General features: G+C 43.6%; 1 protein-coding gene across 6 annotated transcripts in view; it reads left to right on the plus strand.

The window, feature by feature from the left end:
- The window catches only part of RELN (reelin), an 895,263-nt gene that overhangs the window by 260,914 nt on the left and 608,649 nt on the right, over nucleotides 1-25,700 (plus strand). For all 6 annotated transcript variants that reach the window (XM_073652257.1, XM_073652259.1, XM_073652258.1 and 3 more), the window contains exon 3: nucleotides 6,391-6,526. In XM_073652257.1, the coding sequence (XP_073508358.1) occupies nucleotides 6,391-6,526 (136 nt within the window). The remainder of the gene's footprint in view (nucleotides 1-6,390; nucleotides 6,527-25,700) is intronic.

The raw sequence follows: 25,700 nt of genomic DNA on the forward strand, positions 1-25,700 counted from the left end.
GCACTCCTTCCCTTCTGAGCTTTGCACTGTGCCTCAAAAGTAGTTTTTGACCACATATGGGGTATTGGTGTACTCAGGAGAAATTCCGTAACAAATTGTACCAATGATTTTCTCCTATTATCCCTTTTGAAAATGTAAAACTTGGGACCAAAGCAACATTTTAGTGGAATATTGGTAATTTTCCATTGACTCAGCCCAATGTTATACAATTCTGTGAATCTCCTGAGGATTAAAAATGTTCACTACAATCCTAGATGAATTCCTCAAGAAGTGTAGTTTCCAAAATGAGGTCACTTGTGGGGGTTTCTGTTGTTTTGACATTTCAGAGGCTCTTCAGATGTGACATGGCATCCGCAATCTTTTCCAGCTAAAATTGCTCTCCAGAGTTCAATTGACGCTCCTTCCCTTCCAAACCATGTTATGTGCCATGTGCCTATACAGTAGTTTTCCACCAAATATGAGGTATCTGCATATTCAGGAGAAATCGCACAACAGATTTTGTGGTCCATTTTCTCTTTTTGCCCTTGTAAAAATGAAAAATTTGGGTCTAGGGCAACATTTTTGCAGGAAAAATTAGATTTTTTATTTTTACGGCTCAACGTTATAAAATTCTATGAAGCACCTGTAGGTTCAAGGTGCTCACCACACCTCTAGATAAATTCCTTGAGGGGTATAGCTTCCAAAATTGTGTTACATCTGGGGGGTGACTACTCTTCAGGGACTCTGCAAACACAACATGCTGGGGTATCGGTGTATTCAGGAGAAAGTGCACAACAAATTGTATGGTCCATTTTCTCCTGTTAGTCTTATGAAAATTAAAAATTTGGGGCTGAAGCAACATTTTTGTGGGAAAAATATATTTTTTCATTTTCACAGCTCAACGTTATAAGATTCTGTGAAGCACCTGTGGGTTCAAGGTGCTCACCACACCTCTAGATAAGTTCCTTGAGGGGGATAGTTTCCAAAATGGGGCTACTTGTTGGAGGTTTCCACTCTTTAGGCACATCAGGGGCTCGGCAGGTGCGACATGGCGTCTGCTATCTTTTCCAGCCAATTTTACCCTCCAAAAATCAAATGGTGCTCCTTCAGTCCTGAGCCCTGCCGTGTGCCCAAACAGTTATTTTACACCACATATGAGTTATTGTGTACTCTTGTGAAAATGAAAAATTTGGGGCGGGAGCGACATTTTTTCAGGAAAAATGTATATTTTTATTTTTACAGCTCAACGTTAAAATACTATGAAGGACCTGTGGGTTCAAGGTGCTTACCACGCCTCTAGATAAGTTCCTTGAGGTGTGTACTTTCCAAAACGGGGTCACTTGTAGGGGGTTTCTGCTGTTTAGGCACAGCAGCAGCTCTGCAAACACGACACGGACAATTTTGCTCTCCAAAAGTTGAATGGCGCCCCTTCCCTTCCAAGCTCTGTCGTGCGCCCAAACAGTAGATTTCCACCACATATGGAGTATCGGTGTATTCTGGAGAAACTGAAAAACAAATTGTATGGTTTTATTTTCTCCTTTTACTTTACTGAAAACCCTAAGTTTGGGGCAAAAGCAATATTTTTGTGGGAAAAAGTGAAATTTTAATTTTTTCCTTCCACATTGCTTTAATTCCTGTGAAGCTCCCAAATGGTTAATAGACTCTTTGAATGTGGTTTTGAAATCTTTGAGTGTTGTAGTTTTTGAAATGGTATCACTTTTGGGTATTTTCTGTCACATAGGCTCCTCAAAGTCACCTCAAATGGGATGTGGTCCCTAAAAAATAGGTTTTGGAAATGTTGTTGGGAAAAACTATAAATTTCTGATACATTTTTAACCCTTCTAATTTCCTAACAAAAAAAAATATGTTTAAAAAATGATGCTGATGTGCAGTAGATGTGGCAAATGTTATTTATTAACTATTTTGTGTGGTATAACTATCTGGTTTAAGAGCATGAAAATTGAAAGTTTTAAAATTGCAAAATTTGCCATTTATTTTTAAAATTTTTGATATTTTCATAAATAAACGCAAATCATATTGACCAAAATTTACCACTACCATGAAGTACAACATGTCACGAGAAGACATTCTCAGAATCAATGGGATACGTTAAAGCATTCCAGAGTTATTACCTCATAAAGTGACACTGGTCAGAATTTTAAAACTTGGCCTGGTCAGAAAGGTGAAAACAGGTTGGTGGGGGGGTGAGAGGGTAAAGACAAAACTTAAGGCAGAAAGACCCACAACCAAGCAACATCTGAAGTCAGTTGCAGTAAAGGCCTGGCAAAGCATCACAAAGGATGAAACCCAGCGTTTGGTGACGTCCATGGCTTCCAGACTTTAAACAGTCAGTGCCTGCAAAGGATTCTCTACAAAGTATTAAAAATGAACATTTTATTTATGGTAAAGTTAATTTGTCCAATTACTTTTGAGCATGTGAAATGAGGAGGCTTTGTAGACAAATGGTTGCAATTCCTAAATGTTATACAGGATATTTTTGTTCAACCCCTTTAATTAAACCTGAAAGTCTAAACTTCAGTTGTATCTCAGTTGTTTCAATTTAAATCCAAAATAGCATGCAGAGCCCAAATCACAAAGATTCTGTCACTGTCCAAATATTTCTGGACCTAACTATAAAATTGTAGCAATATAAAGCCTGTAATTTCATACACTAATGTCCAAAAGATACTACACGCCTCCTCTTTTTGGTGAAAAACCATGTTAAATGAATAATTGATTAATAACCATAACCGATGATGCATGTGACATTAATTCTCCAGTGAAACAAATTGCATGTTCAATTTGAAACTTTTGCCCATACACATTGTTCGACTATTTCTACATTTATGACCTACCCTTGGCATGGGTAATCCGTATCATATTGGTGGGGGTCCCACAATCATAACCATCACCGATTAGCTGTTCTTAGTACTTGTATCGTTTGTCAACTGTGGCCGCTACCGAGTACTGCAGATTTGCTCCAATTCATTCAACATTATTTAATAATAAATAACAATAATAACCTGGAGCTTATTCTAATAGTAACCGATCTGCAATACCCAGCAGCGGCCAATACACTGTTGACAGAGCTGTTCTGTTCAGCTCCGTAATTAATATCTGGCTCCTGCCATCACTGAGTACAGCTTTTCAGTAGGTGGAACCAGGTGTCAAACCCCCACAATCTGATTAGATAGGTCATCAATATTAAAGTACTGGAACAACCCTTTAAGGTTTGCTTGTGACTTTTTCGATGGTTTAATTGTTGGTGGATCCAATTTGGATGTTTGTGGGGTTGACATCCCAAAAGGAACTCAGGATATTTCTGCAGGTTCACAGTCTTCCATCACTTGGCCTTCTGGCGCCACAAATTTCTCAATTTCTTTACAAAAAAAGTGTCTAAATATTTTCCTTTCTTCCTAATCCAAAAAGACTTGAATACCTCTTTTGTTTGTTAAACCGGCCTTTTTTAAAGGATTATTCCCACAACAACATTTGTAGTCCACATTTCAGCGTATTTTGCCTCCTTAGTTGCTTATGAATACATCTTGTAGCCCTTTCATGACATGAACATGCACACCCTCAGTAGACACCTTCTATTCCTCTAAAAATGGAAATATTTCTGAAACATAAATAAAAACTAAAACTAAAATAAATTAAAAACTTTTACACAGGGTAGTAGGGACACACAAAAATTACATTTATTGAGATATAATATTAGAAACTATGCATAACACTACTTCTCCTCTGCACTATGCAAAGGCATCACACCTCTACCCTGATGGCCACTAGCAGATCATAGAGCAACTGGAGAACTACCTAATGCTATGTGTTTATATGGGAGAGCAGGGAGCCTGGAGACAAAGCAGGTTGATTGTGGGTAATGTAGTTTACAGTGGTCATATGCGCCTTCTTCTCTCTGAGCAGAGACATAATTATGGAGGAGCTGGAGCCAGAAAAATATGTACAAAATTAGACCGTGACTATCTAAAGGCTTGGTTTGGACATTTTGGAGAGGTTAATAGACTTCAGGGAGTGTGAAAAAATAATAGATTCTGGGATAACCAGGTCATTATTGTGACCATAAGCCAAAAGACAAGGATATTAATATGAGCAGTAGATTAATGAACATACCAAATGGTACATGTAAAATTAATTGTCCACTGAACAAATACTGTAGCATGTTAGCTTTAGAACTCTTTCCCAGACACATAGTAATTAAACGGGTTGTCCAGGACTTAGAGTGACTGTAGTCTTAAACCTATGTGACTGCAGACTTGTGAATCCTCACAGCATGCTGGTATTTTCCAAAGTAACTTTTGTACTTTTTTTCATTTAGAACATACAGTAGGATTTGGGTTCAAAGGAAGCAGTTTGTTAAAATGGCACTTTTTAATCAATTTTCTTACTGATCTTGATGTAGTGTCGTGCTGGAGTCAGAGGCTCTTCATTCATGAAGTAGTGCACACCTCTGGTGTGGGCCATGCCAAACATCTTACTCCAGTCAGTTAAAGATTTCTGGCATAGGAAACGCCACAGCTTATCATGAATTATTATTATTATTATTATTATCATTATTTATTATTATAGTGCCATTTATTCCATGGCGCTTTACATGTGATAGGGATATACATAAAAGCATTTACATAATCTTAACAAAACGAGTCAGCGACTGGTACAGGAGGAGCGAGGATTAAATAAGCTATTGTGTCATGCCCCCAGCAGTGCCCCCATTCCAGCTCTATCCATTTTAGCAGAGAAACTAATGTGAAAACGCCAAAAGTCCCCAAATTTTTGCAAAACCCAGAGTTAGGACTTTTCAAAGCAATATATGCCAGAATTCAAAATTGCTTTGAAGAATCGGCGCATTTATCTCCATGTTTGAGGACACATTTCTGTCAGTGGCGTAGTTTACTAATTATCTTCCTGTCTTTATCAATTTCCCTAAACGTTCCAAGACCAGTAGAGGTTGGAACCAGAATATCTGGCAATTTTATCCTGAGTTCCGATCACAAAGAAATTCAGACCAACTCACTCCTGTTATAATGTGAAGACTTGTACGCTATGCCAAAAGCAAACACCACATCTCCCTTTTCCTGTCTTTGCTTTCCAAGTGAGCAATTCATAACATAGTCAAGTTCTGACGTTCCACTTCTCCATTAGCCTGTGCTAATATGAGTTGTTCAGTAATGTTCAATGGAATTTGATTTTAAGTAATCCTGACATACTTAGGACATCATCACCTACTGTCAGAATAGGCAAACCATGAGAAGCAATGATACATTCCAACATATCAATTACAGTTGAGGAAGTTGGCTTAGTAAGAATTACTAGCTGTTGCATCGTAATTCGTAAGTGATAATGCACAGCTACTAACAGTTGGTTATTAGATGGGTTATCACACAGGTCAATACCCAGATCTTCCAATAGTTTACTAAATAAGGCACTATGTGTAACTGGTTCTGGTTTTGGTTTTTGGTTCATCAGCTAACAGGCCCAATATGATGAGACTATACTTTCTATAACTTTGTAATTTCCTGCCACCAAACCTTTTCAAGTAACTTGTTTGCTGTTCATAATACACTGATCCCTTTTGTATAACAACTAAACGAGACACCTCAGGAGCAGGTCCATTTGCTTGTTCAATAATGCCAAGTTGCAGCAGTTCAACTGACCTTTTCTCCACAGGGGCTCTGAAACTGTAAGGAAGTCTGTGCGGTGTCTGTGCAACATGCATGTGGGTCTATTTGAAGCTCCATGTACATCAGGTTCAGCTCTTGGTACACCTAGTTGCATAACTGTGAAACAGAGGATCTCCTTTCATATCAAGAACTGGAATTCAGTCCACAAGGAGGATCCATTCCCCTTTGTTTTAAATAGAAGTTTAAAATTGCCTTGCCTTATCAGTCACTGTCAGCGATAGAAGCCACTGGGTAAATGGATGTGCAGCTAGTGTACAGTGTGGCTCAGTCCCCGGCAGCTATTAAAAGTATGTCATCCTCTGGAATGCCGCAGCGTTTCAGAGTCAAACATACTTAGCTGTGATCATATAGCTAGTGGCTGATACATGCTGCCCACGGTTTGGGCAGCATGTTTCACCTGTCCGGTTCCCTTTAAGTATAGATGCTATTTGATATAAATTAGATTGACTTGGTCAGCTAGTTTGTGAGGAACCGGATACATGAGGTGGTAAAACTGGGTGAGGAACATCTGCTGTTAAAGGGTAGGCCATAATGAAGTAATGCTTAGCTAATCCATGCTTCCTCAGTTAGAATTTTAAAAAATATTCAATCATCTGTTCATGAATTTGTAACCCCTACACTTTCAGGTTTTTAATGTAAACGTATATTGTACTTTGCTTTTCAATGAATATGATTAAAACTGAGTCACTGATCGTCTGATATATTTCTTCAGGTATAATGTCGGACCACCAGTTTGGAACACAGTTCATGTGCAGTGTGGTGGCCTCACACGTAAGCCACCTGCCAACAACAAACCTCAGCTTTGTATGGATCGCTCCACCAGCAGGAACAGGATGTGTCAACTTCATGTAAGTAAATTCTCTGAATTATAAAGGAAATTTTTATTAAATGCTTATAAGGTATACTTTTATTTTGCCATGTTAGGAACACTATTGCTTATTTTAGCAACACTGAGTTCATTTTTAAACATGCTTAAACTATTTTTTAAGCCTCCAACTCAAATTCTGTCATATTTGACAGGAAAAATAGCTTTAAAGCATGCACCTTTATTTTTTTTACAAAATAAGGGACACTACAGGCATTAATCTATCAGGTGGCAGTGGTATACCTTGTGTGATTTCACAGAATATGAAGAGAAACCACAATACAAATGTGAACATAGTAAACTTTTAGTATTTTATATCTTAGCATTCTTAACCTTTCCCCGATATGTGAAATTTATGTGTGTCACATGCCGAGTTCAGGTGTATGGAACTGTCTCGGGAGCTGAGCCTGCATCATACCCGGCAGATGTTGGTTGTGTTATACAGCCAGTATCTGTTAAAAATTGATTGCTGCTGTTAACCGTTTAAATGATACTGTCAATCTATGATACCAGCATTAACTTGAATGGCCTTGGGGACGCGTCACTGCAAGTGCACGTCACCTCAACCTTCTGGGATGCGATTGTGGGGTGCTAATGAGTTGCCATAGTAGCTGGGGGCCTGATGAAGGCTAGCAATGCTGCCATGTCTGTACTCATATGAAGACTAGGCAGGGTTACATAGGAGAACATGATTTTACCTATACATTGGAATATAGTTGTATTTACAAAGCAGGTTATCTGTCTGCCTGGCACTCAATCTCCAGAAAAGAATTGTAATAAAAATAGTGAAAATCTATTGATCCATTTACAAATAAATAGCACACAAATTTAAAATCAGGGTATCTTGAAGAAAATAATGCTATGCTTAGAAATCGCTCATAAATCTCGATTCGAAAAATATAGGCAAACATGATTTTCTTAAGAATGTCCTGTTTTTTATCTTGTGTGCTTTTAATTTTTAAATGGATCAATACATTTCTACTGTCCCTTTTTATAGAAATTGAGTGCTGCACATATCACTTGCTTCCCACAATCTTTGTATCTATCCTTTCCTACCAGAATTCATTGTCTGTGCACAATGGCCTACCAGGATCATCCAAAATTGTGTTGGTTCTAATCTTAACTTATTCTGAAAACTCAGTATTTACTTTTCTCTCTACAGCAAGTGCTTGAATGAAAAAAAGTTTATAAAGGTTCAGAGCATTAGTCTGTGTGTGCAAAGTAATTTACCCTTGTATTTTTTTGTTATTTTAAATAACCTTTCCTGACATAGGATCAGTGTGTCCTTAATTGGTGCAATTGTATGGAGTGGACTCAGGTGGTAGGGGCAGGTGCCAGCTGTATTACACCTGCCTCTAACAGCAACTACTGGAACTAGCTCCGATCGTTGCTGTTTAACCATTTAGATGTCGCTGTCAATCATCCTGTCTGCGGCTCAGTTGGGGCTTACCTCTCAAGCCCTGGAAAACAAGATTCAGGCATACACACTATCGAGGCCATTGAGTGTAATGGTGCAGATGAGTCACCGTGTGCTCTGTCAGACATTATTTTTGGCCATATATGCTAATTTGAGACTAGCTCCTAGATGCAGTCAACCATGTCTTTGAGACCACTACAAATAGGCATATGCCGACAAAAATAATGTTCATCAGAGCACACAGTGACTCTGTCAGCATCATTACAGTCAATGGCCCTGTCAACACATATGCCAGAATTTCATTTTCCAGGGCTTCAGACTTAAGCCCCGATGGAGCCACTGACTGTTGGCTCAAAAAACGCTATGTCAACAAAGCCTTAGTGTACATATTCTTATGAAATTAATGGTAATAGCAAAATCATCAGAGGCTTAGGGTAGTAAGGACACCCATCTTATGAGGATATACTTCTTCCAGGCACATCGCTTCATTAATACATTGCAATATTTTTGTATTGCAGTGTATTATGCCAACAGTGTAGACCTTAAAGTTATCCAATTAGACCCAACCTCTGGAAAGGCCTAATGGTAGTACAAAGAATTGCAGGATGCCTTCATTTGACCCCTGGCTGTTATAGAACCCTACCAGTATCCTGATAGAGACAGAGGGAGGCCTCTTCTACTTCATTATGGTTTAGATGCCACAGCACAAATTTTTGCTGATCCCATCTATTGCACCCTGTTGTAAGGTGTAAAACTGACACCCACTGCTGATTGTGCCTGTGCACGTGCCATCCCTTAGTATATATGCTGCTTATGGACCTAACAACATAGCACAAATGCTACCAAGAGGTTAAATATCCTACTACCTCTCCTGCTTTTTAAGGTTGTTTTTTTGTGGAAAAGACTGGTGCTTCAATCAAATTCACTGCTTCCCAGTAGAAAATAAGCTTTTAAAAGAAGCTATTTAATTGAGTAGTCTAAAAGGCTGAACAACCTCATGTGGAAGGGGGGCTATTATTAAAAAAAAGCAGCCAATTCATTTTAGTTACACAGATGCAATTTGAGAAGTTCATTGCCATCAAACAAAATATAAAAAATATTATAGACTAAAATATTTTTAGTATATTATGTGAAAATTAATGATCCAAAGGCACAGAAAAAAACCATTTGGGTAACAGACTCTCTAAGAGGATCTGGCACCAAATGACGAACACAAATTTTTGTTTTCACAAAGATTACAGCTTAAGTGTTTTAAGATCTTTTAGTCAGATGTTTATATCGTTACTGAAGCACATTTATTAGCATTTCAGAAGTTTTTATACTTTTATTGACAAAGATAGCAAGTTTATGTAAAGGCTCAATATTTACAGTGGTGACTTACTTTTTAAGATTTAAGCTATTCGTCCTGGCAGCTGGATATCAGCCAAATCCTGACTGATGGCAACTCATTCTTCCTGACTAGTGCTTGGCGTTTATCACAATTTCTGTGTTTGTCCACCCGCTTTTTTTGGATTGACCACAACTTTACAGTGTGAATGAGATCAGGGAAGTTTACTGGTCATGGATCCAAAATTTCAAATTTTGTTCACCGAGCCACTTAGTTATCGCTTTTGCCTTTTGACATGGTGCTCTGAACAAAAACACAGAGATTGCTGTAAACTCCAAGCACTGATTAGACAATAATGGCGTTAGGATCGTGCTCACACTCTCACACAGGTAACAGAATAGGGAAAGAAATACTAAAGAGAGAAGCCGCTCCTGTACCCAGCTGGTCCCTGTACAGACTAGAAAAGGCCCTAGCCAGCACAACTAAATACTCCTCCTCGGACCTGCCTCTTTAAAAGGCTGTCAAAGGGTTTCTCGTACCTCCTGAGGAACCAGAGGGGAGGCCGCAACACAATCCAACAAAGGTAGAGGAAAGCATGCAGGGAGACCCAAGAACCCAGGGCGAGTATTTAAAACACATTCACAAAGGATAAACAGAGATGAATAAGGAGAATGAAAAACAACAAACAGAATAAGTGAAACCTCCCAGACCCCCAAACGTGGAGAAGAAGGGAGAAGTACTGTAGAGGAAAACTCACAGATTCACAGCAGGAATAACAACTGGGGCTTACTGGACAATGTAAACCCCTAGCTGAGGAGCTGGAACTCCAAACACTAATCTACATGAAAATATAGCCAGCAAGTGAGGTAAGTGAAAGGTGAACATATAAAGCCCATCCCAAAATGTGAAAGGACAGAGCCAAAGGAATAATGGAAAACACCTGGAGAGAAACCGACCAAGAAAGGAAAACCAAGACAAAAGAAACCATCAGAATTTAGACAGAGACGAAAAGGACTGTAGCCCAGTAGAGATCGAAGCCACGCAGCAAAAGGTCACCTGATCGAATCCCTAAACTGGGCCATGACAAATGGGTTATTATCAGTCAGGATTTGGCCCAGAAGCTGATATCCAGAAGCTATGGCAAATTGTAGAAGTCTTGAAAATTAAGGGACAGCACTGTAAATATTGAGTCTTTGCATAAACTTGATGTATTTGTCAATAAAATGTAAAAAAAAATATGAAATGCTTATAATTGTCCTTTGGTAACCATGGAAACATCTGACTAAAAGATCTAAAAACACAGAAGCTGCAAACTTCATGAAAAACTTGTGATAGTGTAAAAACTTTTGGTCACGACTGTACTAACTTCATAAATTGTTAAATAGATCTCTTAGACCTGATGAGGCTTGTAGACTGACTTTGAAATTCCAAGTCAGTATGTAAAATCTGTGTAATCATTTTTACCACCTTAAAATTAGCATTTTATGTGTTTTGCTAAAGCTAGAATTTAATTCATCAAATGCTCAATTAAATATTACATAAGAAGCTTTTGAAAAACATATACATGTTTAATGCCATAGGATTTCATTGCGAGTACACCTGCCTCTTCAGGTCTAAGAAATCTATTAAAGTATGTTGTTATTGTTCTGCAGATCCACTTCTAAGATTTCTATAGTTAGGTGTTTTTAATGTGAATAAATATATATTTTTTCATTCTAATTTGTTTTTGCAATTCATATTAGAAACAAAGATAGTTTTGTACACATTTTCTAGGAATCCTGCATACCGAATTCTGGGTATAAACTGCAGTGTTATTGAGTGTTTTCAAATAGCTTTGCTCTATATAAGGTGAGAGGTGGAGTCTGTGTTTGTGTAGTACGTAGAATACTTTTATTCAAATTTAATATGAATCTTCTGGAATACTGCAGGCAGCTTGACCTTACTTATACATATTTCATTGCTTGGCATAGAAATAAAAAGATGAAATTTCTCTTTTAAATCAACCCCCATAAAACATGCCACTTGCCGAGTTACAAGTAGTACCTTAGAGATAATAGAATGTCTTCTAGGGATGCAGTGACCTTATTTCACTCAGAAAGGACATGAAACAATATGTCTTGCTGAGGCCTTGACAGAGTTTATTCCTGGCAGGCAACAGTAGCAGTTTATTGGCCACCTGCGTCTGATGAAGTGCAGACACTTTGCTCTCCTTCCATTCATCTCTCCAGTCAAAGCACAGCAGGGCAATAAGGGAAAAGCTTGCATGTCAAGGACTGGTGCAGTACAGTGCAATTTTAAGAAACAATAGGGTACAAAGCAACCTGAAGGTTATATGAAAGATAAGCTATGAACTTTATCCAGGAGCACAAGCATCGCCTGTTCTTATATTTCATATGTATGGTAGAAATAAAATCTATATATATAATCGTCTTATCCTGTCTGTCTGTCTGTCTGTCCAGGAAATCCCGCGTCGCTGATTGGTCCGGCCGCGGCCAATCAGCGGCGCGGGATTTCAGAAAAAGATGGCGGCTGTTAGCGGCTCATCTGCCGGATGTAGGTCAGCGGTGATGCAGCTGGGAGATGAGCGCGCTAGCCGCTCATCTCCCCGCTGCTGGTAGCACAAGAACCCCGACAGGCGGCGCCACTCACCTCCATGCGGCTAACGTCGGGAGATCAGCGGCTTGGCCCGCTGATCTCCGGAGGGCAAGTGTGAACGGAGGAGCGGGGAGCGGCGCCGCCGGTCGGGATGCTTCTGCTGCGAGCAGCCGCTCATCTCCCGGCTTCTCGCAACGGAAGTAGCCACACAGGCAGCACCACTCCCCGATCCTCACTAATACGACGCTGATTGGTCGCAGCCGGCCACCGATCAGCGATATGGGCGGAAAATTTAAACGCCGCCGCTCTGCTGATTGGTCGCAGTGGCCGGCTGCGACCAATCAGCGATATGGGCGGCAAATTTAAACGCCGCTCTGCTGATTGGTCGCGGTGGCCGGCCGCGACCAATCAGCGAGATTAGCGCCAGATTTAAACAATGCTCTGCTGATCGGTCGTGGCCGCCAGCCGCGACCAATCAGCGATTTTGGCGCCAAATTTAAACACCGCTCTGCGAGATTGGCGCCAAATTTAAACACCGCTTTGCTGATTGGTCGCGACTAATCAACGATTTTGGCGCCAAATTTAAACACGCTCTCCAGTCCTCACTAACACTGTTCGCTGATTGGTCGCGGCCGCCGCCCGCAACCAATCACCGACATTCCCGCCAAATTTAAACACCGCTTTGCTGATTGGTCGCGGTTGCCGGCCGTGACCAATAAGCAATTTTGGCGCCAAATTTAAACACTGCTCTGCTAATTGCGCCCGGTCGGCCGCATACATATTCTAGAATACCTGATGCGTTCGAATCGGGCCACCATCTAGTAGAAGTATAAAACTGTATATACACCGATCAGTCATAACATTAAATCCACTTGGTTAACATTGTGCAGCACCCCATTGTGCTTCCAAAATAGGAGTAGGTCCAGGTAGGGACTCCACAAGATTTCTGGAGGTGACCTGAGGCATCTGGCACCAAGAAACCAAAAAGTTAGAAGCAGATCCTTTAGGTTCTACAAGTTGCAAGGTGGGACCTCCATGGATCACAATTATTTTTGTAGCATATCCCACAGATAGTCAATCAGAATGAGATTTAAGGGCCTGAAGGCCATGTTAGCACTTTGGATTTTTGTTCTGTTCCACAAGCCATTTTTGAAAACATTTTGCAGTGTGTAGTATCCTGCTGACAGACGTCACAGTGGCCTTTAGGGAAAACCACTATCATGAAGAGGTATACTTGGTCTGCAACAATGTTTACACCTGTGGTATGTGCCTTTGTAACATCCACATTAGTGATGAGCAAAAGTGCTCGCCACTGCTCGGTACTCTCACGAGCATCACGGTGCTCGACAAGCTCGGCGAGTATTTCCGGGTTGCTCGGACGGGAACTTGGGTCCCCGCCCTGCATGTTTGGCGCTCTTTAGAGAGCCAGTGAACATGCAGGGATTGCTTGCCACACACTGTGATGCCGTAGCCATGTTGGTTGTGGGCATTACAGTGATTGGCTGGCTGCACAGTGTCATCAGGTCTATATAAGACCTGGCGCCGCTATGCTCGTCACAGTCTGTCCCGGACCCAGGCAGAGTAGGGAGAGCTGCTGCTGAGTCAGGGAGAGATTTGCTTGTTTATAGTTAGTAAAAGTATTCCACAGCATATCTATATATCCATCTGAACTAACAGTCCTTCTGAAGACTAATCCAGCTGCATATATTCAGTGGTGATAGCAGGAGTTAGGCAGGCAGGCAGTGTATGTGGCAGACTGCAGTGCATATAGTGCAGGAGGGTCCATAGCACGTTCCTGCTGCTGCTGTTCTTACTGATATTTGTAGGCATAGCCCCATATATCAGAGGCCAGGGCAATTTTTTTTTATCTTAATCCTGGTTATTTGCTTAAAAACCAAGGCAGGCAGGGTATGTGACAGACTGCAGTGCATGATACAGCACAAGAGGGTCCATTGCATGTTAAACTTCTGAGTGATCCTGCTGTGACAAATATTTGTAGACATAGCCCCAGGTATTGGGGACCAGGGCAAATTTTTTTTTATCTTAATCCTGGTTATTTTCTTAAACAGCAATCCAGAGTACACCATTTTTCTGCTCCATTTGCTTGTTAGCACTGCAGAATACAGCCAGATCTTTTCCATATTACAGCTATAAAAATCCAGAAATTTGAACTGAACGTGGAAAATATTGGCCTCGTTTTCCATTTTGTTGCAGTATGTCGGTCAAGCTATTCACACTAGGTCTCTGTGAAGAATAGTATTAGTAAACTACAGGCCTGCTAATTAAAACCATGGTTCTCTGTCAGACTTATCACATATAACACCGTTCCAAAATCAGCCATTTCTCGTGAACGTGGAAAATATTGTCCTCCATTTAAAATGTGCAAGGTGTGTAGCAAGGGACGTGGCACTGGACGTGATGGTGCATACTGAGGATGTGGCCGTGGGCAAGCTGAAATTATGCCACAACAAACACCCACATCTCGACCTTCCTGTCCCAATTACTAGGAGACCGCAGCACACCACTATTGAACCCAGAACAGTGTCAAAAGGTTGTTGGCTGGATAGCAAATAATGCTTCCAGTCACTTTGCCACCACCAGCACCACCCTGTCTTCCACGCAGTCAAGTCTCAGTAGCCGTGAGTCTGGACCGCATATTCCTCACCCTGATCCTCCTTCCTCCCATCATGTTGAGTGCCCGGACACAACTGATCCCACACTTGGACACTCAGAAGAGCTGTTCACTTTTCCATTTGTAGATTGGGGCCTATCGCCCGGTCCACTTGAAGCGGGGCAAGAGGAGATCGCATGTAGTGATGCCCAAATATTTGAGCAGCCACGGTCACATGAAGGCGATGGTGGGAAAGTGCAATAACTGTTGCAAGAGGTGGATGATAATGATGAGACACAATTGCCAGAAAGTCAGGAGGAGGGCCAGGGTGCGGAAGTGGAAGACGAGATGGTGAATGATATAGTAACTGACCCAACCTGGCAGGGGGATATGCAGAGCGAGGACAGCAGCACACAGTGGGAGGGAGGCGTAGCACCACAACAGGCAGGAAGAAGTAGTGTGGTGGCTGCAGACACAAGGCGGGAAAGCGTTCCTCGTAATACCAACACAACGAAAGTTGCCAGTACAACTGTTAGTGTGGCACCCCAGGAGTCCGATTGCCACAGTGGCATTGCCTCCCTCACAAGGGGTGATGCCATGCCTGGAAGCAAGCAGGGGTCCCCTAATCAGGTTTTGCTAGCATGCAACACTTTCCTGGCTCCAGACCAGCAAGGGGAGCTCCTCCCCTTAGCAACTGGGATCTGGAGGCAGGGTTAGTTAGTGTGAGGAGAGCAGACAGGAGCTGAAGTCAGGACGTCGACAAGGAAGGACCTAGGGAGTGGAGCTGCACGGCAGTTCATCCTAGAGGAAGCGCAGAAGAACCGGACACCGGAGTCTGGGGTTGTAGGGCACCAAAGGCCCAGCAGCAGAAACCGGAGGGCAGGAGACAGCAGGTCTCCTGGCCGCATCAGATGCCCGGAGGCTCAGCAGCATGATAGGGCCCAGCACCGCCACGTGGGAGCGACACTCCAGGAGGGCCCGAGCTGCCTGCCATACGGGTGAGCACAAAGACGTTTTACTCAGGGACGAGGGCCGCGGCATGGCTATACACAGCAGGGCCAAAGAGGTAGCGCAAAGGGAAGGATTACAACTCCAACTGGCTAGGTGGATCCCCCAACTTGCTTCCAGGCCGCCCGGACCTCTACTACCAACTAGTACCCGTGCCCCGGTCTGCCTAACCACCGCAAGTAAAGATAAGAGGAAACTGCCATTAAGTTGTGGACTGATTATTAACTGCGCCATCACCCCCTGCACTCCACAGCAACATCTTTAACATCTACACTGCCCTGGAGCTAAGCTCTACCTGTGGAGAGCTAAACCAACTCTGCTGCACTGACATCAGCTCCAGAGGACCTGCTCCGCAGCGGCGGCTCTCTAGCCGCATACCACAGGTGGCGTCACGAACTCTATACAAGAACTATAAATCCCCTGTAAATATCCCCTTTTATTGACCGCCCTGGGTCACAGACCGGGTCACCGCCACTGTGACATCTCTTCTGCACCGACCGGCCCGGCACCGAGTACCCCACAGCCCAGGGGGCGCGTCATTGGGTCTTCCCGAGTCTGGTTGCTTTTCAAAGACTCTGCAGATAACCACAAAAAAGCCATTTGCACCACCTGCCAGGCCAGCTTCAGAAGGGATAGCAAGACTAGCAGCCTGAACACCACAAGCATGACCAGGCACATGGCAGCAAAGCACCCGACTAAGTGGGCCTAACCGCAGGGTCCCGAAACAGTGTCTGTGGGTGACACCACTGCTTGTTCCGCTATGGTGAGTGCACGCCAATCCTCTGTCCATGGCGCATACGAAGAAGCCAGCCGCCCTGCACCTGTCGTTGCACACTTTCAACTAGCACCATCAGCAAGCACATCCACGTCCTTGTCCCAGTGCAGCGTTCAGTTGTCCCTACCCCAGTCCTTGGAATGCATGCGCAAATACGCAGCTAACGCCCCTCAGGCCACACTACTAAATTCACACATTTTGTGAATGCTTGCGCTCGAAATGTTGCCTTTTAGGCTCCTGGAGACTGAAGTTTTCCGCAACCTGATGGCGGCGGCCGTCCCTCGGTACTCGGTCCCCAGTCGCCACTATTTCTCCTGGTGTGCCGGCCCCGCATTACACGAGCACGTGTCCCACATAATTAGCCGTGCCCTCAACAACGCAGTTACTGGGAAAGTCCACCTAACCACGGACACATGGACAAGTGCTTTTGGGCAGGGACGGTACATCTCACTGATGGCACACTACGTTAATATAGTGGAAGCCGGGACCCAGTCTGACCTTGGGATGGAACACGTCCTCCCGACGCTGAGGATTGTGGGCCCTGGGTCAATCAGGGTTGCCCCCACATTCTACAGCTCCTGCACCTCCTCCTCTTCAGCCTCCATCTCCGAAATGACCACATCAGTCACAAGCTGGAAGCACTGCAGTACTGCCTCGGCCAAGCGGCAACAGGCTGTGCTGAAGCTAATATGCTTAGGTGACAAACCGCACAATGCTGAAGAGTTGTGGACAGCTCTGAAAGAGCAGGCAGATCTGTGGCTGACACCGCTGACCCTACAGCCAGTCATGGTCGTGTATGACAATGGCCAGAGCCTGGTGGCGGCTCTGAAGCAAGGTGAGCTCACACACGTACCATGCCTGGCCCATGTGCTTAACCTCGTGGTTCAGCAGTTTCTGAAAACCTACCTGGATCTGCTGGACCTGCTTGTCAAAGTATGCCCCGTGTGTGCCCATTTTAGAAAGTGAGCTACAGCTTCCGCCGCCCTTGCCGTGTTTCAGCAGCGTTTGCAGCTTCTGGCTCACCGACTGGTGTGCAATGTCCCCACGCATTGGAACTCTACATTGCAGATGTTGGGAAGGATTTGTGAGCAGAATAGGGAAGTTGCTGACTACCAGCATCAACAAGGCTGTCAGTATTCAGGTCAGACTTCACCCATAAGTCCTCAGGAGTGGACATGGATGTCAGACATCTGTACCATTCTCCAAAACTTTGAGGACTGCACCATAATTAGTGTCACCATCTCGCTTCTCTGTCTTCTGAAACTCTCTCTGCTCACAATCAAAGAGGATGCATTGCAGGCGGAGCACGATGAGATGGAGCAAGGAACCATACAGGGTGATTCCACACCGCCCAGCCTCATCTCATCCCAACATGGATTGGGTGACAGTGAGGAAGAGGAGGAGGAGGAAGAACGGGAGCTAGTTTCCTGCACTATAGACGGTACTACCTGCACATCTGTCATACCGTCTGTTCAGCATGGATGGGCAGAGGACAGTGAGAAGGAGGAGAGCATGGTCAGTCATCCTCTTGGTGAGGACATGGAAGTCTTGCCTCTTTGCAGTCTGGCACACATGGCTGAGGTTATGTTATGCTGCCTTTCCCGTGACCCTCGCGTTGTCCAAATTTGGGGTGACAGTCATTACTAGTTAGTGACACTTCTAGACCCACGCTACAAGGAGAACTTTCTGTCTCTTATTCCCGCGGCGGACAGGCCTAATAAAGTGGGGAAGTACCAGAAGGCCCTTGTTGCGGAATTATTAAAAAAATTCACATCTGAAAACGCTGGCGGCAGAGGTCACAGTTTGTTGGACAACCAAGGAGTACAGGCGAGAGAGACACAAATGCAATCCAGCAGAGACAGGGGAACACTGTCAAAGTTCTAGGACAGTTTTCTCAGACCCTGCCATCGCACAGACCTTGAGGCGCGGGATACTCTCACAAGGAGGGAAATGTTTCGGAAGATGATGAGGGAGTACCTTGCTGACCGTACCAATGTCCTCCATGATTCTTCTGTGCCTTATAATTATTGGGTATATAAGCTGGACACGTGGCTTGAACTGGCTCTCTACACCTTGGAGGTCCTGGCCTGCTCTGCAGCTAGCTTTTTGTCAGAGCGAGTTTTTAGTGCCGCTAGTGGAATTATAACTGATAGGCGCTTCTGCTTGTCAACTGAAAATGCTCACAGGCTGACTCTTATAAAAATGAACAAGCACTGGATTTGGCCAGACTTCTCAACACCACTGAATGATAGCAACGTAAACTTAAATTCAGTGTTTTTTTTTTTGGGAGGTCTAACTCTATTCCCATACACCTCTGTCTTCACACCCAGACATGGGTATACGCTTCCTGATTTTGTCTATTTGTCCTCCTCCTTCTCCTCATCCTCATCCTCCACCACCATATCACCATATCTACGTCTCTTGCAAGGGACATTGGAGCGCCTCCAAATTTTTGGCAGCCGTTGCATTCACTGCTTAGACAAACAGTATGGGAAACCCACTTCCTAATAATGGGAACATTGTTTTCAGGAGGCCCCCCGACCTCTACGTCTCTTGCAAGGGACATTGGAGATCCTCCAAATTTTTGGCAGCCGTTGCATTCACTGCATACCCTATAACTGTACAGCAGACCCTCTCCTTTCTAATGAGAACATGTCATTACTGTGGCCCAGCTCTATGTGTCTTTAAATTGTTAGTAGGGTTTTTCCTAAATTTTGGCAGCCGTTGGACTAACTGCATAACCTATAACTGTATAGCAGACCCTCTCCTTTCTAATAGGAACATGTCGTTACTGTGGCCCAGCTCTATGTGTCTTTAAATTGTTGGTAGGTTTTTTCCTAAATTTTGGCAGCCGTTGGACTCACTGCATACCCTATAACTGTATAGCAAACCCTCTCCTTTCTAATGGGAACATGTCGTTACTGTGGGCCAGCTCTATGTGGTCTTTAAATGGGTATTGGGGGTTTTCCCAAATTTTGGCAACCCTTGCAGTCACTGCATGGGCATTACCACTATAGGAGACCCATTCTTTTATAATGCAAACATTTTTTTTACTGAGGCCCTTTAAGAATAGTAAGGGCCGCCTGATGGCCCTATAAAAATAGTGTTTGTGACTTTCAGAGTCCCTCCTTCATAAATGAAACAGGATGTGTCTGATCATGTCTCATACACCACATGGCCAGATAACATTGTAAAATGTTAAAATGACATTTACTGGTGAATGTATTTTTCACCGTGGAAAGCAATGCAAAAGTGCAAAAACGCATAAAAACGCTACATGTGAACATAGCCCATGCTGTGGAGAAGCATTTTTGTTTTTGGCTATTTATTTTGCCTTATGTACAAGTCATTACTCTGGAAATGTTGTTCCTTAACATTTTTCACAGGAATATCCTTCTTGGTTTCGTTTTTGTATGTTTTATTGTGAGTCCGTAAAAGTGGCATAATACTCTGACAATATTGTTGACAGCAGTGACCTGGGAGGCAGAGATGCTTCCAGGGGTCTTCCCCATGCTGTTCCCATGTCATTTGAGCACTGCTCCCATCGATTTGGGCAATTTTTAGGCCCTCTGCAGACCACCAGGGGGGGTGCCGGAAAAATGCTCAAGTTTCCCATAGACTTACATAGGGCTCGTTACTCGGACCGAGCACTCGAGCATTTCAATTTGGTCGACCCGAGCAACGAGTACCCGAGCAACGAGTACCCGAGCATTTTAGTGCTCACTCATCATTAATCCACATGAATGCTAGAATCAAATGTTTCCTCATTGTACATGCCATAGTAACATCCATATTAATTCCAGAACTAAATGTTTCTTAACAGACCATTGCCCATGCCCACTTACCTCCTAATCATTGTGCTTACTGGTACCATCCCTATTTAATTGGAATAATCTGCATCTGAACTCTTGGCAGTGCGAACATCGATTTCTCTCGAGAATTCCAGAGCAAATACAGTACATATTGTGTTTTTTTCATGAGAAAAATCCACTGTGTGAACACAGACCTTTATACTTCTTTTTTTGTTTCTGCTATTTAATTAAGATACGAAAAAAGACACCTCAAAACTCTATCTTTGTGAATCTGACCTTCTAATGCATTATTCCAGCAAAAGATTTCTAATCATAAAAGGGATCATGTATATCTTTAGTAGTTTCCCTTTAACCCCTTAAAGCGAATGTCCAGTGAATATAAGTTATTACCTATCCGCAAGATCCACAATACCAGTTTTGTTGGCCATCTGCATGTGATAAAGTGCAGACACTTTGCTCTGCTTCAATTCATCTCTCCAATCAATCCACAGCAGGGCAAAAAGGGAAGAACTTGCATATCAAGGACTAGTGCAGTTTTAGAAAACTTTAGGTACATAGCATTTCAAAGGTTATATGAAAGGCAAGATATGAACTTTATTCAGGAGCACAAACATTGTGTCATGGTATGTGTCATGTAGTAACATCAACTTGAATGCCACAACCAAATGTTTCCTAACCGATCATTGCCCATTATAGCCCTAGCCTTAGGGAATGAATTAAGTGGTGATTGGGCAGCCTCACTATCGCTCCATTCAAATGTGGCTAAAAGTGCAAACTTCGCTGAGCACTACTGTGTGTGGTGGAGTCGGGCGATTGACAATCTATCTGATGTTCGGCCAACAGCTATCTGTTGTGTATGGGGGACTTGGAAAAAAAGGAAGCCACAAATTTGTGATAGGTACTCTTTAAGGACAAGATTTTTTTTTCATTCATCTCCACATTCTGTAGACTGTGGCCCCAGCCGTATTTTTCGGACTATAAGACGCACTGGACCATAAGACGCACCTAGGTTTTAGAGGAGGAAAATAGAAAAAGATGGAAGCAAAAAATGTGGTCACGATGCACTGTTAAAGGGGAGTGGGTCTGCTGCTGACACTTGTATAGGGGTAAGGTCCCCAAATTCTGATAATATCCCTCATCCTGGTAGATATGCCCCCCCTTCCTATTATACGTGGCCACATCCTGGTATGCATGGCACCCCTCCATCCTGATATGCATGGCACCCCTCCATCCTGGTATGCATGGCACCCCTCCATCCTGGTATGCATGGCACCCCTCATCCTTATCCTGGTATGCATGGCACCACTCATTCCTATCCTGGTATGCATGGCACCCCTCATCCCTATCCTGGTATGCGTGGCACCACTCATCCTTATCCTGGTATGCATGGCCCCCTCATCCTTATCCTGATATGTATGATCCCCTCATCCTTATCCTGGTATGTATGGCCCCCTCATCCTTATCCTGGTATGTATGGCCCCATCATCCTTACCCTGGTATGCATGGCCCCCTGATCCTTATACTGGTATGTATGATGCCCATCATCCTTATACTGGTATGTATGATTCCCCTCATCCTTATCCTGGTATGCATGGCCTCCATCATCCTTATTATGGTATATATGGCCCCCTCATCCTTATCCTGGTATGTATAGCCCCTTATCCTTATCCTGATATGTATGGCCCCCTCATCCTTACCCTGGTATGTATGGCCCCCTCATCCTTATCCTAGTATGCATGGTCCCCCTAATCCCCATCACGCTGCACATAAAAAAATAAACACTCCTACTCACCTCTCTTCTCTCTCCTCCAGCTCTGCGTCCTGTCTGCCCCCACTGATCTCGCCATGTGAGCCGCACATGGCATCACTGCCATGTGCGGCTCACAAAGAGAGATCAGCTGTCGGAAATCACTGCTCCCCACGCCGGGACTGTGTGCACGGAGAGCAGTGACTTCATGCTCCTTAATAGCCGCCACACAGTGTAGCTGCAGCGCGGCTCCTGCTGCTGCCGGGCGATCGCGTGTGCCCGCTATTAAAGGACCATGAATATTCATCCCCTCCCCATGTCCATGGGCGTGGAGAAGGGGTGAATATTCATGCCCTTAATAGTGGGCACACTCGATCGCCCGGCAGCAGCAGGAGCCATGCTGCGGATACACTGTGTGCTGCTATTAAGGAGCATGAATATTCCGTGCTCCCCACGCCAAAGGGCGTGGGGAGCAGTAAACATTCATTTTCTTTAGTAGCGGGGACAGTGTAGGCTGCAGCAGGCGGCTGCTGCCTCCTGTGCCCCGCCCCTCTGCCGCAACCGCTCCCCCCACACAGTGTATGTATGTGTGTGTGTATATATATATATATATATATATACATATATATATATATATATATATATATATATATATAATATATACACACAGTACAGACCAAAAGTTTGGACACACCTTCTCATTTAGAGATTTTTCTGTATTTTCATGACTTTGAAAATTGTACATTCACACTGAAGGCATCAAAACTATGAATTAACACATGTGGAATTATATACTTAACAAAAAAGTGTGAAACAACTGAAAATATGTCTTATATTCTAGGTTCTTCAAAGTACCCACCTTTTGCTTTGATGACTGCTTTGCACACTCTTGGCATTCTCTTGATGAGCTTCAAGAGGTAATCACCGGAAATGGTGGGATTTCTTGCCTTATAAATGGGGTTGGGGCCATCAGTTGTGTTGTGCAGAAGTCAGGTGGATACACAGCTGATAGTCCTACTGAATAGACTGTTAGCTGCTTTTTTCTTTCCATAATACAAATTCTAAGTAAAAAAAAAACGAGTGGCCATCATTACTTTAAGAAATGAAGGTCAGTCAGTCCGAAAAATTGGGCAAACTTTGAATGTGTCCCCAAGTGCAGTTGCAAAAGCCATCAAGCGCTACAAAGAAACTGGCTCACATAAGGACCGCCCCAGGAAAGGAAGACCAAGAGTCACCTCTGTTTCTGAGGATAAGTTTCTCTGAGTCACCAGCCTCCGAAATCGCAGGTTAACAGCAGCTCAGATTAAAGACCAGGTCAATGCCACACAGAGTTCTAGCAGCAGACACATCTCTACAACAACTGTTAAGAGGAAACTTTGTGCAGCAGGCCTTCATGGTAAAATAGCTGCTTGGAAACCACTGCTAAGGACCGGCAACAAGCAGAAGAGACTTGTTTGGGCTTAAGAACACAAGGAAGGACATTAGACCAGTGGAAATCTGTGCTTTAGTCTGATGAGTCCAAATTTGAGATCTTTGGTTCCAACCACCGTGTCTTTGTGCAACGCAGAAAAGATGAACGGATGGACTCTACATGCCTGGTTCCCACCGTGAAGCATGGAGGAGGAGGTGTGATGGTGTGGGGGGGCTTTGTTGGTGACACTGTTGGGGATTTATTCAAAATTGAAGGCATACTGAACCAGCATGGCTACTACAGCATCTTGCAGCGGCATGCTATTCCATCCGGTTTGCGTTTAGTTGGACCATCATTTATTTTTAAACAGGACAATGACCCCAAACACACCTCCAGGCTGTGTAAAGGCTATTTGACCAAGAAGGAGAGTGATGGGGTGTTACGCCAGATGACCTGGCCTCCACAGTCACCAGACCTGAACCCAATTGAGATGGTTTGGGGTGAGCTGGACCGCAGAGTGAAGGAAAAAGGCTCAACAAGTGCTAAGCATCTCTGGGAACTCTTTCAAGATTGTTGGAAGACCATTTCCGGTGACTACCACTTGAAGCTCATCAAGAGTATGCCAAGAGTGTGCAAAGCAGTCATCAAAGCAAAAGGTGGCTACTTTGAAGAACCTAGAATATAAGACACATTTTCAGTTGTTTCACACTTTTTTGTTAAGTATATAATTCCACATGTGTTAATTCATAGTTTTGATGCCTTCGGTGTGAATGTACAATTTTCAAAGTCATGAAAATACAGAAAAATCTTTAAATGAGAAGGTGTGTCCAAACTTTTGGTCTGTACTGTATATATACCTGCAAAACAGCAAAAAGGGGGTATAATATTGAACAACCACTTAGTAGAAGTAGATCAAAGCAAGAATTGTGGTTAAAGGGTTAAAACGTAACCTTTAATTACATATACGGTTAAAAATAAATATATATATATATATATATATACAAATAAGGTACTACTAAAAGGTCACAAGGACCATAAATCGAATAAATGCCTGCCAAAAAATGGAGAAAAACTACCACAAGTAATCTATTCTTCCTCCAAACAGGGAAAAAATGGCAAAGTACTTCAGTACTGCCCACCTGCCTATCAGAGAAAGATAATGGCAGGAGATTATAGAACCATCCCTACAAGTGTCATCATACATGAAACGTGACAGACAATCAATGGTTAACAATGGGGGTCACAATAATAATGGAATAACCTCACCAGCCACAATGTCAGTTCATGCTCCTGTTCGGGGTAGTTCAATGGTCCGGGGCGTCAAGACATCATCAGCCGCCAGCCACCTATGGAACCTATGGCTCTCGGCATCAAGCTGCATGCGTTTCCAAGGTGGAGCTTTGTTCTACGGACTCGGGGGGATCGGGGGGTCTCGACTTTCCCTTCCCTCTGTCAAGCAGTCCGGGGCCGACACCTCTCTGGGCAGAGGTCCCTTAGCCAGCAGCCAGCTTGTGCAGCATTCCGAGTGTGACGCTGCTTTACTCTATGATGAGCTCCCCCTGTTCTCTAATGGGTGTGGAGCCAGCACAGGTAAGTGCATGGGGCTAGGCCTCTGGGCAGTTACTAGCCTCATGCCTTTTGCCAAAGCTGGGCCTAGAGCCCCATGTGCTAAAGTTTGACTTCAGTTAGTCGCATGTCATGGCTGCACAGGGCCTCATGATTGGGCTTCACGGTTTGACTTATGCCAAGCATGGTTGTCTCTCTGTATGGTTGAATCAACACATTCTTCACTGTTGTCTGCAGACCAGTATCAGTCTAAAGGACACATGGTGTTAATTCAGCACATTATCTCCATGAAGTCTGCCCTCCAGCTGTGCCTCATTAAATTGGCTCCTTCAGGTGGGGCTAGTCTTACAATTGAGGTGTACTACTCATATAGGAGGTTTATTCTGAGTTCAGATGAATTACTCTCCTGATTGAAAGAGTCTAGTCTCTTGTCTAGCGCATTCAAACACAGCTCTAGTCTGTGCTTTGTAGTGCCTCTGTGTCTCATGGTACATCATAGTCCTGCATGGTACATCATAGTGCCTCATGGTACATCACAGTGCCTCATGGTACATCACAGTGCCTCATGGAACATCATATTGCCTCATGGTACATCGTAGTGCCTCACTGTGGCTCTGTGCCTCACTGTGGCTCTGTGCATCATTGTGACTCTGTGCATCATTGTGACTGTGCATCAGTGTGCCTTATGGTGTCTCTGTGCCTTATATTGTCTCATAGCACCTTAGGGTGTCTTTATGCCTCATGTTGCCTCATTGTACTTTATGGTGCCTCTGGGCCTCATGTTGTCTCATTGTGCTTTATAGTGTCCTTGTGGCTTTGTGCCTTGTGTCTGTGTCCTTGTGGCCTTGTGCCTGTGGCCTTGTGCCTGTGGCTTTGTGCATTGTGGCT

The sequence above is a fragment of the Phyllobates terribilis genome, unplaced genomic scaffold (genome assembly GCF_046119375.1).
Source record: "Phyllobates terribilis strain yellow unplaced genomic scaffold, ASM4611937v1 Scaffold_11__3_contigs__length_659146591, whole genome shotgun sequence".
NCBI classification, from domain to species: Eukaryota; Metazoa; Chordata; class Amphibia; order Anura; family Dendrobatidae; genus Phyllobates; species Phyllobates terribilis.